Consider the following 13,621-nt stretch of genomic DNA (forward strand, 5'->3'; position numbering starts at 1 on the left):
GATTAGCCTATCTTAAGCAGGCAGAGCCCACAATACTAGTGGTTTGTATCCTACACTGGCTCCTCAGCTAATTCAAGGGTCTGGTCCTAATCTTTAATGCAGTCAATCACAGTGCTCAGATAAGGTGATGAACATAGTACAAATACTTAAGGGGGTGGGGCCTCACTAACTCAAAGAACATTTCAGTTCAGTGGCACCTGCTCTCAGAGGAGAAGCTGAAATTGTCCATGCCCATGTGTGAATTCTCAGCATCAATAGCCAGACTCAGTGGAGGGTCTCTGACATTAAGTCTTCTTACTACAGGTGATCAGAAAGAACCTAAGCCAAGCTGTCTTTAGGGGAAAATGGAAAATTCATCTCTGCTCTCCCTCTTCCCCCCACAAAAAGTCCTAATGCAGTAGAAGCTAAAAGCACACATTAAAAGACAAGAGGCTTCATTACAGATCAATTTAATACAAGTCAGCATTATAATTTTGCACACAAATTTTACAGTGAAGGGTCTAGTTGGGGTGGAATAAATGCATCTGTTTTTTCTTTGAGAGATAAAGAAAAGTCAGTGCAGCAATATCAAGGGGAGTATTTAATGCATCAGCCCTAAATTAACTTTTATTCAAGATACATGTAAAAGAAGAATCATTTTTTGAACTGGAATGAAGGAATCTGGCAGAATCAGGTATTCTACCCACTTCCTTATGTTTCTATGCTTCACAAAGGATTTCATCAGCATGTGGCAGCTTCCAGATGGGATACATCTTTTGGTTGCCTTCCACACAAGCCTATACAGCCAAGCCTAAACTTTAAGGTTTGTGTGCCAAAACTTACACACCAAAACCACCTTAAGCACAACAGTCAATATTTAGGTGCCTACAACAGGTATGTAGGCAACCAACATTGAAAACAAATGGGCTCTCACATTGAGCACAGAAGATGGCTCATGGCTTAATGTGTACTGGATGTTTGAAGACTTTAGGCTATTACTGCCAGTACCACCATCTTCTTTTACAGCCATTAGCAAGGGATCCACGTGCACTATCATGCAGGAAATTTTATTAAAGTAAATATTTGAAATGAAATATACACAGGTTGAGAGGGAAGGTACTGTACATCTGGGGTCAGGCTTGGGTTATGGAGGGTTACAGATACCGTCTGCAAGGATGAAAAGATACATACATATCCCATAACCGGCACAGACTCAGATTGGAGTGCAAGGCTTTTTAAAGTGTCAGTGAACAAGTGGGCTCAGGTTCACCACTCATGGAATGAATAAGAAGTCCAAGTCAATATTGGTGGAGCGGATAGGTACATGGGTGGGGTGTGTCTACTATACCTGCTGCTGAGCCTGTTGCTCCTCAATGAAGTGTGAATTGGCTAACTGTAGCTCTCGATCCAAACCGCCATATTTATCTGATCCAGAGCTCCAACTCTGACCTCCACTTTCTCCCAGCAGTGCCTGTATACATACAAACAGGAGAATTTAATCAGTATGACACCCCATATATGGTCATGTCACCTCACCTAAACCCAAATTCCAAATGGAAGCAGGAAAGACAGTTAAGTTGTACCCCATGTTACCCAAAACAGAGTATATACAAGTCACTTTCGTTCCATTTCTATTCCTATTCCAGCAGGAGATTGCTGTAGTTGCTGGCCCTTAAACAGGAGAATGGATGGAATGTTGGGGTCACCCAGTTCTGTGACTGCTGCAATTGGGCAGCTGGAGAGAAGGAACAAATATGAAGAAAAGTGCACTGAGAGCAGCTGGACCCACTTGGTCAGGAGAGAGAAGAGGACCAGGCACTGAAAGAAGGTTAACAGATGGCAGATAATGTGTGAGCATGGAACAGAAGGTCAGGGAAGGGGAAAAACAGAAGACAAGGAGTAAGCCAAAAGAGAATAAACACTGTCCCTAAAAAGGTTGAGTACATTGCTGGTTCTCTCCAGTGACTAAGAAATTAGTTCTGGCTAGGACCTCCTGGTTCAGGGATGGCAATCCTAGTGTTATTTAACATGGTATGAGAGTTAAGTGAACTTGCAACCTTATACCTATATTCCAGATTGTCAAAGAACTTTTTCTAATAAGGCAGCATTCAAGAGAACTCACTTACGCATGATGCTAATATCTCAGTGGTGACTTGCTACTGGTCACTGCTGTCATAACTTACATAGCAAGTTTTATGGAGGACCAAAAAGCCCTTTACTTACAGGCATGTGCTTTGACCACATCCTTTACACCAACTCTTTCCTGACTCTTCTTAGAATGAGGCTTTGCTATGTTTACACAGTCAAATACATATTGCTAAACATAGGATTAGAAGCCATGAATGCTAGAATTACAGTCCTAGATCAAAGACTCAACATCTCTGGCTTCAGATTCCTCCTCTGAGAAATGGGGATTTTTTTTCCCTCCTAGGAGCAATGCAAGACTGGATGGTGTATAAGCAGTTTGAGGCAAAAACCACTTAGTAACTTATTACCTTGTGTCAAAGGTTTGGAAAGCAACCAGAGCAAGAATGTGTTTTCACTGATTACTAGCCACAAAAAGATCACAGGCTGCAAAACGGATGCTTTTCTAGTTTAAGATAGATATTTGTTTTTTTTTGTAAAGAAAGCTTCTAGTGGAAACAGGATAACAAGATGCATACTGGCAGTCAGGTGTTTAAACTGGCATTTATTTTGTTTAATACCAATGTACTCTACCTTAAGGTACATGAGCCCCTTAGCCAAGTCAGCGTACTTTCATCTAACATGTAGCTTAAGTCAGCAGCTACTATACTTGCACTATAAGGAGTTATCAACCATCTCGAAGGATTCTTGTGTCCACTTTAGCCAGCAGTCTACTGGTTCTCACCTTCCTGTTTTTTCTTTCAGACAGTGCCTGCACAGATGAATTTGACATCTGATCCTTCATTTCCTGTTTATTCAAGAGAAAGATATGATCAAATTTTAAATTATTGCCAATTTGCTAAAATAATGGCTTAATTAAACATACGTAGCAAGTTTTATGGAGGACCAAAAATCCCTTTACTTACAGGCATGTGCTTTAAAAAATCCTGGAAGACTAAAGTAACATTACAATTCACAGTTGCCCTAATGCTAAGAAAAATGTTAATGAAGCCTAGAAACCCCTGGAGCAGAATATTTTGAAAAGGTTAGTGATTTACTACTGGTTTTGCTCCTCCCCATTCTCCACTGCTGTAACAATGCTTGATTTGTGTAGCTGATTGAAAAAAATATTCTCTCTTAAGCGGTGTGTATGAAGGACTGTGTTCTAGCTGTTGGAAGTTAGATCTCCTGCATTCCCCCCCACCCCGCCCCAAGTGCCACTTTGGACAAGCCACTTTTTGTGCCTGAATTTCTCCTCTATAAAATGGGTATCATTCTTTCTTAGGTCACTATACAAGTGCATGGAAGTCTTCTTTAACCAATGAGCACTTTGAGCTCCTTAGATGAAAGCCACTATGATAGCAGATGACTTTGAAGTCTAGAAGTTACACTCGGAACAGTCTACACTGAAAGTGAGACCCCCTGCTACCATGAATATATAAAAGTGAAATAGTGGCCAAATATGATAACTAAAGTGGATGATAATCTCAAGACTGGCACAAATGTCCAATATCACCAGAATACCTGGTGCGTTCTTGCTCCACACAGCGACTGATAAAAGCCATATAAGATATTCCAAATATACTGGGACCTCCCCAAATAATTACTTTTCACAAGGGAGCATTCTAGTAAATCTGTTAGAAATGCTAACTAAAGCTGTAGAGTCAACTATGTAAATTAAAATGCCTAAGAATTAAAAATAAAAAGCATTGCTCAAAAATAAGACCATGCTAGTGATTTATGTTTAGAGGTGTTCTTGATCTGCATTATTTTCACATTAATCAGACTGCAGCCTGGACAAGAGGGGACAGTGTGAATTTACCTGATTTACTCAAGATAAAAAAACCCAGAATATAAAGGCAGCCACATAAGCATGGATCCATTACCTTTGACAGTTTCAGGATTAGTTCCCTAGAAAGCAGCAGGCTTCTACTTCAGAAAGAATTGTACTTAGATAACAATACTGCAAATAGAGTAAGAACTCGGTTCCCAATAAGAACACAATTTGGTGGCTTGCTATGAGTATCAACTAAGAATCTTGTCAGAACCAGCAAAAATTAAGGTTTGTGTTTAAATATTAAACAATGGGGGGAAAAAATCTTAAATCCAATTGGGAGAGAATTTCTTAACTAGCATTTACTTATCAGATGTTAACACTCTCTCAAACGCTGAAGTTTCCCCTCTTCTTCAATTATCTTCTGGTTGTTAAAAATCCCTCCCAACCACATATGAATCTATCCTACTCATTCAGGCTCAACTAAACCCAGCTGACCTTTTCTCCATACTTATAGTAGTAACTGCTGCTCCCATTACAGTTAAGACTGTATTTCCATTCTAACTTTGTTTTCAGTTACAGTAACTCCTCACTTAAAGTCATCTTGGTTAACATTGTTTCATTGCTGATCAATTAGAGAACATTTGTTTAAAGTTGTGCAATGCTTCCTTATAATGTTGTTTGGCAGCCGCCTGCTTTGTCTACTGCTTGCAGAAAGAGCAGCCAGTTGGAGCTAGCTGGTGGGGGCTTGGAAGCAGGATGGACTGGATGCACCCAAAGTTCCCTGTGTGGCAGTCCCCCAGCAGGCTATCAATTGCTAGGCAGCTGAGCTGTCCCTCCCCTCATTGCCATGTGCTGCTCCTGCCCTTTGCTTTGGAGCTGCTCCTGGGAACTCCTGCATGCTGTGCAAGGGGGGTTGGAGGGTGTGCTAATGTCAGGGTGTCCCCCCCGCCCCTTTACCCCATCTCCGCAGAAGGGACATATGACAGGGCTCAGGACAGAGGGAGCTTGCTGGCAGCAGCTGCTGTCTCAACTTGCTGACCTACTTAAAAGGCAATGTATGTAGAGTGGGGTCAACGTATGTCACACAGACACACACTCTGTTTCTCTCTGCCATGCTGTCTCCCCTCCCTCCATTCAAGCTGCCTTGTAGAATGTGAGGCTACATCAGGGGCAGGCAACCTATGGCACATGTGCCAAAGGCGGCACGCAAGCTGATTTTCAGTGGCACTCACGCTGTCCTGGCCACTGGTCCGGGGGGGCTCTGCATTTTAATTTAAATGAAGCTTCTTAAACATTTTAAAAACCTTGTTTACTTTACAATCAACAATAGTTTAGTTATAGATTATAGACTTATAGAAAGAGACCTTCTAAAAACATTAAAATCTATTACTGGCACACGAAACCTTAAATCAGAGTGAATAAATGAAGACTTGGCACACCACTTCTGAAAGGTTGCTGACTCCTGGGCTACATTAACCACGTGTTAACCCTTGAGGGGCTCAGCCGAGTTCATCATTTAGCAGCAAGGCATTCCCTGGGAAATATCCCACCCTCTGACTTCACTACCTCAACTAAGCTTCACAATCATCACTGCTGTGTACAGTACTCTTTAAAACTTACACTGTGTATGTATGCACGTATACATAGTCTTTTGTCTGGTGAAAAAGTTTTCCCTGGAACACCCCTCCCCTCTCCATTTACATTAATTCTTATGGGGAAACTGGATTCACTTAACATCATTTCACTTAAAGTAGCTTTTTTCAGGAACATAACTACAATGTTAAGTGAGGAGTTACTGTATTTAAAGTTTTGTGAAAGTGATCTTTGAGGTCAAAATTTTCTAGATGCATCTGCCCAAAGGCGAGTTTTTTAAAATCCAAGCAAGAACTAAGCCATTGGTGAATAAAACCCTGCAATTCCCCCATAATAAACTAAACACTAGTAACCTTTAACCGCTATAATACCAGAACAGCTGAGGGTAGGAAACTGATGCCTGGTATGTAAATAGCACGACATACCTTTAAATGGTTCAGTGAAAGTTGATTTTGATTTGAATCTTTGAAAGTCTGCACTTCATATATGCACAGCACAATTAAAACAGCATTCAAAGCTAGGCTCATTTCCTCTCCACCTCTTGCTGTAGTACAGGCAGTTATGTTGATTCTTCATTTCCAGCTGCTTCTATAGGCTCCAGATTGTTCATTCCAAAGAGGAATCTGGACACTTGTAGAAGCAGCTGGAAGTGAGGAGAGCCAGTAGGAGAATCCAACCAGCTCTTTGCAGACTGCAAGCAAGTGCTTCACTGACCACGGCTTGGGAACCCTTATCAGAGGGATTATGCTGAAAACGAGGGTGTTGAGAAATCAGGTAACAGTTTGATATTAGACTGACACTGGGAACTAACTTCCAGTACTTTGAAGTCGCCATAGGCTTTTAAACACTATCACTGAAAATCCCCTCCACAAACAATGAGCAGTCAAGCTCCTTACCCTGACCACCTGCCGTGTGCTTGTGATGAAGGCTTTTCTTACACCCAGCTCTGTTGCATCAAGATTGAATTTCCGAGGATTTGCTTCAACAATGCGTAAATAAGTCAAGGAAATAATTTAACTGGTATTCAGCATTTATGAAGATCTAGATATCCAGACTGCACGGAAAGGGCTCCCCAACTCCTATAATTCATAGGAGTTGCGGAACTATTAATAGTTGTGGAACTATTAACTAAGGTTTGTAACCTGTCCTTTAAATCGACTTCAGTACCCAATGACTGGAAGTTAGCTAATGTAACGCCAATATTTAAAAAGGGCTCTAGAGGTGATCCCGGCAATTACAGACCGGTAAGTCTAACGTCAGTACCAGGCAAATTAGTCGAAACAATAGTTAAGAATAAAATTGTCAGACACACAGAAAAAAAAACTGTTAAGCAATAGTCAACATGGTTTCTGTAAAGGGAAATCGTGTCTTACTAATCTATTAGAGTTCTTTGAAGGGGTCAACAAACATGTGGACAAGGGGGATCCAGTGGACATAGTGTACTTAGATTTCCAGAAAGCCTTTGACAAGGTCCCTTACCAAAGGCTCTTACGTAAATTAAGCTGTCATGGGATAAAAGGGAAGGTCCTTTCATGGATTGAGAACTGGTTAAAAGACAGGGAACAAAAGGTAGGAATTAATGGTAAATTCTCAGAATGGAGAGGATAAGTAGTGATGTTCCCCAAGAGTCAGTCCTAGGACCAATCCTATTCAATTTATTCATAAATGATCTGGAGAAAGGGGTAAACAGTGAGGTGGCAAAGTTTGCAGATTACACTAAACTGCTTAAGATAATTAAGACCAAAGCAGACTGTGAAAAACTTCAAAAAAATCTCACAAAACTAAGTGATTGGGCAATAAAATGGCAAATGAATTTTAATGTGGCTAAATGTAAAGTAATGCACATTGGAAAAAATAACCCCAACTATACATACAATATGATGGGGGCTAATTTAGCTACAATGAGCCAGGAAAAAGATCTTGGCATCATCGTGGATAGTTCTCTGAAGATGTCCATGCAGTGCGCAGAGGCGGTCAAAAAAGCAAATAGGATGTTAGGAATCATTTAAAAGGGGATAGAGAATAAGACAGAATATATTATTGCCCTTATATAAATCCATGATACGCCCACATCTCCAATACTGTGTACAGATGTGGTCTCCTCACCTCAAAAAAGATATTCCAGCAGAGGGTCCCATACGAGGAAAGATTAAAGAGGCTAGGCCTCTTCAGCTTAGAAAAGAGGAGACTAAGGGGGGATATGATAGAGGTATATAAAATCATGAATGATGTAGAGAAAGTGGATAAGGAAAAGTTATTTACTTATTCCCATAATACAAGAACTAGGAGTCACCAAATGAAATTAATAGGTAGCAGGTTTAAAACAAATAAAAGGAAGTTCTTCTTCACACAGCACACAGTCAACTTGTGGAACTCCTTACCTGAGGAGGTTGTGAAGGCTGGGACTATAACAATGTTTAAAAGGGAACTGGATAAATTCATGGTGGCTAAGTCCATAAATGGCTATTAGCCAGGAAGGGTAAAGAATGGTGTCCCTAGCCTCTATTCATCAGAGGATGGAGATGGATGGCAGGAGAGAGATCACTTGATCATTGCCTGTTAGCTTCACTCCCTCTGGGGCACCTGGCATTGGCCACTGTCAGTAGACAGATACTGGGCTAGATGGACCTTTGGTCTGACCCGGTACGGCCATTCTTATGTTATGTTCTTAAGTGTAACTGGACCTTTCCAAAACTTTGGTTAGTAAAGTACTAGATAGATTATGTTCCTATCACAACCACTTAAAGAAAAAAGCATGGTAGGAATGCATTCTACAGGACATGTATCAGCATGCAGAGTCTCCCTCTCCTTCTTGAATATTTGGGTTCTCTGATCTGTACTGTGTAGCATTTTCAGAAGTTTGAAGTTAAAATGAAGGAGAAAGACTAGCATCCTCCCCAAAATCATCTAATATAAGCTTAATTGCATGAAATAAACTTATCCAACAGAAGGTGCTTTAGTGAACAGAACATTTCATTTTAAACTGCATCTTATTGGGAAGGAAAACATAAGGAACACTTTTGCCTGAAAATACTTTTTGTTTGAAATTTGAGATATAACTGGCTTTGTTGTCTAAACTAAACTGTACATAGTGCAATTTAATGCAAACAGTAACTCCAATGAGAAATTTATATTGAGTGTGATGCATATTTGAGACTGAACTACTCCTTAAGAGCCATAATGATCTCTTGGCTGGCTGTTATGTAGGTTCATATCTGATTTATCCAAAGGATTGCAGCAGCCCTATAGAAAGGATATTAATAGTTTCATCCAAGTCTTCCAGGTCCCACTCAATGCTCCGCAGGTTATTCCTGAGCTCATTGGTGGTCCAGTCAACTTCTTCTCTTGTAGCTGTGGAGGGATCTTGCAGGAGCTCCATCCATCTCTGGAACAGCCCCTGTGCAGTGTTCACTGCTTTTTGTACCTCCCTGCAATTGAGAAGAGAGGAAGGTAAAGGATGATTAGCATGTATTCTCTGTATTGACAAGACTAAAGGTTTGTCCAGATGGAGAAATTGACTAATCTATTAGTTATTCTAGACTTCTCTCTATGTAGATAAACCCTGAACAGGGAACTGTTGTCACTAATTTTCGTTGTAAACTTGCCTACATCAATAATCCCTAGAACTTCTTCCTCCAAACCCTCCTTTCTTTACAAAATGAGATATTCTTCACATACAGTGGATGCGAAACAGTCAACATCTTGTCTCCTCCCATAGTGTGGTAGAAATTATCACATTATGAAATTCTGTCACAGCAATCCCAATTATTGAAAGGACCCAATCCTTCAGCCAATTCTGCCATACAACAGAATCTTCACACATTTCCCTAGTAGTTATATTGGTACGTCAATACTCTTCTCTGGATGGAGAAACCAGCTTACGCTTTGCATTTCTATTGCATCTTTCATCTCAGGACTGGGAAGTACCTGGCTAATACTGTAGTATCAAGTGCACATTATGTTCTCCTCTATGACAATAGTTTCACCTCACAACAAAGGCAAAAAGAATTGCAGAAATTGTCCCCTTAGAGTTTTTACATGGATTGTATTCAGTGTAGCCCTGGTGATTTTAATATTACCATTCAGATATGGTAGTTTACTGAACTGAACTGCCTTCGCTGTTGCCGCAAGCTCCATAGAAAAGTGCATTCAATTTATATCATGGAAATGCATGCTTTGCTGATGGCACCACTTAACAAGTAGCAAATATCTACCAGCAAATACTGCTAGCCTCATTCCTGTGGAATATCCGTTCAAATTAATAGGACTCAGGACATGACAAGCATGACCAGTCGCAAAAGCAAACTATGGTGGGCAAACTACAACCCACGTCCTGCTCGTCAGACCTTTTAATCCGTCCCTCAAGCTCCCACTGGGGAGCGGGCTCAGAGGCTTGCCCTCCTCCACGCATGTCATGGCTCTGAGTGGTTCCTGGAAGTAGCAACATGTTTCCCCTCAGGCTCCTACATGTAGGGGCAGCCAGGAGGCTCCGCACACTGCCCCAGCCCCAAGAGTCAGTTCTGCAGCTCCCATTGGCCAGGAACTGCAGAGCCATCAGCGCCATGCCTCTGTGTAGGCGCTGGAAGGGGACATGCCGCTGCTTTTGGGAACTACTTGAGATAAGCACTGCCTGGTGCCTGCACCCCTGACCACCACCCATGCCCCAACTCCTGTTCCAGCCAGGAGCCCCCTCCCATACTCCAAACCTCTCTGCTCCACCTCCAGCCTGCAACTCCCTCCTGCACCCCAACCCTCAATTTTGTGAGCATTCATGGCCCTTCTTACAATTTCCATACCCAGATGTGGCCCTGAGGCTAAGAAGTTTGCCCACTCCTCCGTAAAAGGCACATCCCTTTTTCTCCTCCCCTTATTTGTCGCCTATAAAATGGCCTAGCATATTTTGAGGCACTAAACATAATAGCTTTGACCAAGGATACAGTACAACTTATTTGCTTTCCTCAGTCAAAAGTAAACTTTGTTAATGGAAATTTGGGTTTCTTTATTTTGTACCCAAACATATTTGGAAAGTACCAACAAATGGAAATTTCAAGTAAGGTTGGATGTTCATAGATGAGAAGAGTTACACATAAAGGAAAAATCTACTTAAATATGATGAGCTTAAAGACTATCCTCAGCACTAAATCTGAAGAGTACAAAAGCAGAATTAGTGTCATCTGAAGAACAGCATGAGAGAAGCTACATCTCCTCCTTTCACACAGCATGAGCAAGTCTCCACACTCCTAGACAAACTCTGTAAAGTTTGCCTGGATATATCCCAGTTCCTAACCCCAGAGCATTTTGTTTTCTCTCCCATAACACCATTTCATCCTTGAAGCAAGTTTCACTTTCATCCTTCACATTGGTGAGCTCTTACCCTCTCCCCACCTCTTACCATATTCACAACTGCTTTTTCCTTCCTCTGCTTCCCTGTGTACCTCTCAACCATTCCTGAACTCTGTTCAGCTTGTTATGATTTCATTCAGACTTGAAATTAAGATAAAATTTTCCACTGCAAGTTTTCAGTATATTTAACCCCTTCAAGCCCAAACTCTTTGCAACCACATACAAGTCGTGCAAGAGCCATTGATGTTGCATAATATTGCCCTATGCCAGAAGCCCTCTCTAAATATTGATCTTCCTCTTTCCAATTTTTTGTACATTATCCCCAATTTGAGATCTTTGGCTCACTGGCTTCATGAATGCTGAAGGCCACAGACTCACAAGACTAGCATCATATTAATTATATCCCTCCAACATCTCCTGAACTCAAAGAGCCTGTTCCTTCCATCTGCCTACTTATCTCCTCAGGATAGAACAGTGGCTCTCAACCTTTCCAGACTACTGTAATCCTTTCAGGAGTCTGATTTGTCTTGTGTACCTCAGGTTTCACCTCACTTGAAACTTTTTACTTACAAAAATCAGACACAAAAATACAAGCATCACAGCACACTACTACTGAAAAATTCTTGTTTTCTCATTATCATAATTATAAAAAAATCAATTTGAATATAAATTATACTTACATTTCAGTGTACAGTATATACAGAAGTATCACCAAGTCATATGAAATTTTGGTTTGCACTGATTTTATTCATGCTTTTTATGTAGCCTGTTGTAAAACTAGGCAAATATCTAAATTAACTGATGTACCTCTGGAAGACCTCTGTGCACCCCAGAGGTATGCATACCTCTATACCACTGGGATAGAGGATTTTTTCCCCCAACTCATCTGTCTCCACTCATCTCAAGCAAAATATTCTCTCTATGCAAGGCCAGCCATAGGTACAATAAATGCATGCAAACCCTTCAATGCCACACTTGTGGGAACAGTATATATCCACAATGAACTGGCAACTCATGAGTCAATCCTCTCTCTCGGCAGTCGGCTGGGTTCCAAAATTTGTAAAGCTGTTTTCCCCTCAAAATACCTGCCTAGGTTCACAGAACTGTAGAGTTTTGCTGCTCTAACTAGAGCTAGGCCAAGTCAAGTGGTCACACCCAAATAATGATTACCTGAGTTAACTCTGCAATGAAGAAATACTCTTCTCCCCACCCCCATCTCATTCTCTAACCACTATTTTTGTGTATGTAGGAGATTTTTTTTACCCTGAGTTTAACTGATTGCCTAGTATCAGAGGGGTAGCAGTGTTAGTCTGGATCTGTAAAAGCAGCAGAAAGTCCTGTGGCACCTTATAGACTAACAGAGTGGGGGGTTCACAAAAATATTTGTGAAATGTAAACTAGCTTTCACAAATATTAGCTATCCCCATTTTAATTGGCAATTTTATTCAAGTACATAAAACCCCTAGTGGACTATGGCATAGTCCATTGTACCTCAATGGGAGCAGATCAAGTGCTAGAAATGTGATCACCCATCCCACATACACCCTTGGAGCAGAGCATGAGGCAGGTGGGGCCAGAAGCACTTACAAAGAAGTTCGTTTCTCTTTGAATAGAAAGACTGAGTAGTGGGAGATTCCATGGGATTGGGGGGAAAAAAGGGAATTCCTTGTCCCAGAGATTCTCACATCATAAAACCTATAACAACCCCCACTTCCCATTCACCTCCACTGATCTCTCTCATCTTCTCTACTAACCTGCCACTAGCCCCCCCATACCATCTCTGCCAGTTACCCCCACCTCAACCCCATTAACCCTTCCACTCACCCCCAACATTAACTCTACCCCTGTCAGTTTTCCTCAACCCCCACGGACCTTGCCCCCTCCTCACTCCCACTTTGCCCCCCCTTCCACTCACCCCCATTCACTCTGCCCCCACCTCCTCATTAACTCAGATCTCCTCCTCCACTCACCCCCACATTCTCATTAACTCTTCCCCTGCCAGTTACCCTCACCCCCTCATTAACCCTGCCCCCTACTTCCACTCAACCCCCCAACATTAACTCTACCCATCAGTTACCCTCACCCCCATTCACTCTGCCCCCACTTCCACTCACCCCCATTCACTCTGCCCCCACCTCATTAACCCAGACCCCCTCCTCCACTCACCCTCACCCCCTCATTAGCCCTGCCCCCCACCTCCACTCAACCCCCCCACATTAACTCCACTCTTGTCAGTTATCCTCATCCCCATTAACCCTGCCTCCACTTCCACTCACCCCATTAACTCTGCCCCACCTCCCCATTAACCCAGACCCCCTCCTCCACTCACCCCCACCCCCTCATTAACTCTGCCCCCGCCAGTTACCCTCACCCCCTCATTAACCCTGCCCCCGCCAGTTACCCTCACCCCCTCATTAACCCTGCCCCCACCTCATCATTTACCCTGCCCCTCCCCCACTCACCCTTTCACCACAAAGAAGGGGTCCTCCATGGACATGGTCAGCTGCACCAGCGCCGCCCGGGCCCCTCCCTGAAGCCCGGGGGAGGGGGGGGGCGCCTCGCTGTCTCTGCCGCGACGGCGCAAGTTCCGGCCTCCCTCTCCCGCACCACCAGGCGCCCCGTGTGAAACGATCAGAAGAACGGGGCGAGCCCAGAGCCCCAATCCCCGCCCCCTGCCCGGAGGCCCGCCCACTCCTCGTCACGTGACGGAGGGTAGCACCTAAGTGGCCTTGTCGCCGTTTCCGCGAGGAGGGGCCTTCGCTGTCACGTGACAGGCGAGAGCGTTCTCCAGTGGGAAATGGGCGT

General features: G+C 42.7%; 1 protein-coding gene across 2 annotated transcripts in view; it reads right to left on the minus strand.

Moving 5' to 3' along the window:
- The window catches only part of STX6 (syntaxin 6), a 37,204-nt gene extending 23,727 nt beyond the window's left edge, over positions 1–13,477 (minus strand). For both annotated transcript variants that reach the window (XM_030571990.1, XM_030571989.1), the window contains exons 1-5: positions 13,279–13,477; positions 8,732–8,901; positions 6,370–6,464; positions 2,849–2,911; positions 1,328–1,450 (exon numbers count right to left, since the gene is read on the minus strand). In XM_030571990.1, the coding sequence (XP_030427850.1) occupies positions 1,328–1,450; positions 2,849–2,911; positions 6,370–6,464; positions 8,732–8,901; positions 13,279–13,313 (486 nt within the window). In that variant the 5' untranslated portion in view covers positions 13,314–13,477. The remainder of the gene's footprint in view (positions 1–1,327; positions 1,451–2,848; positions 2,912–6,369; positions 6,465–8,731; positions 8,902–13,278) is intronic.
- Between the last annotated feature and the right edge of the window lie 144 nt (positions 13,478–13,621).

The sequence above is a fragment of the Gopherus evgoodei genome, chromosome 8, assembly GCF_007399415.2.
Source record: "Gopherus evgoodei ecotype Sinaloan lineage chromosome 8, rGopEvg1_v1.p, whole genome shotgun sequence".
In the NCBI taxonomy this organism is placed as follows: domain Eukaryota; kingdom Metazoa; phylum Chordata; order Testudines; family Testudinidae; genus Gopherus; species Gopherus evgoodei.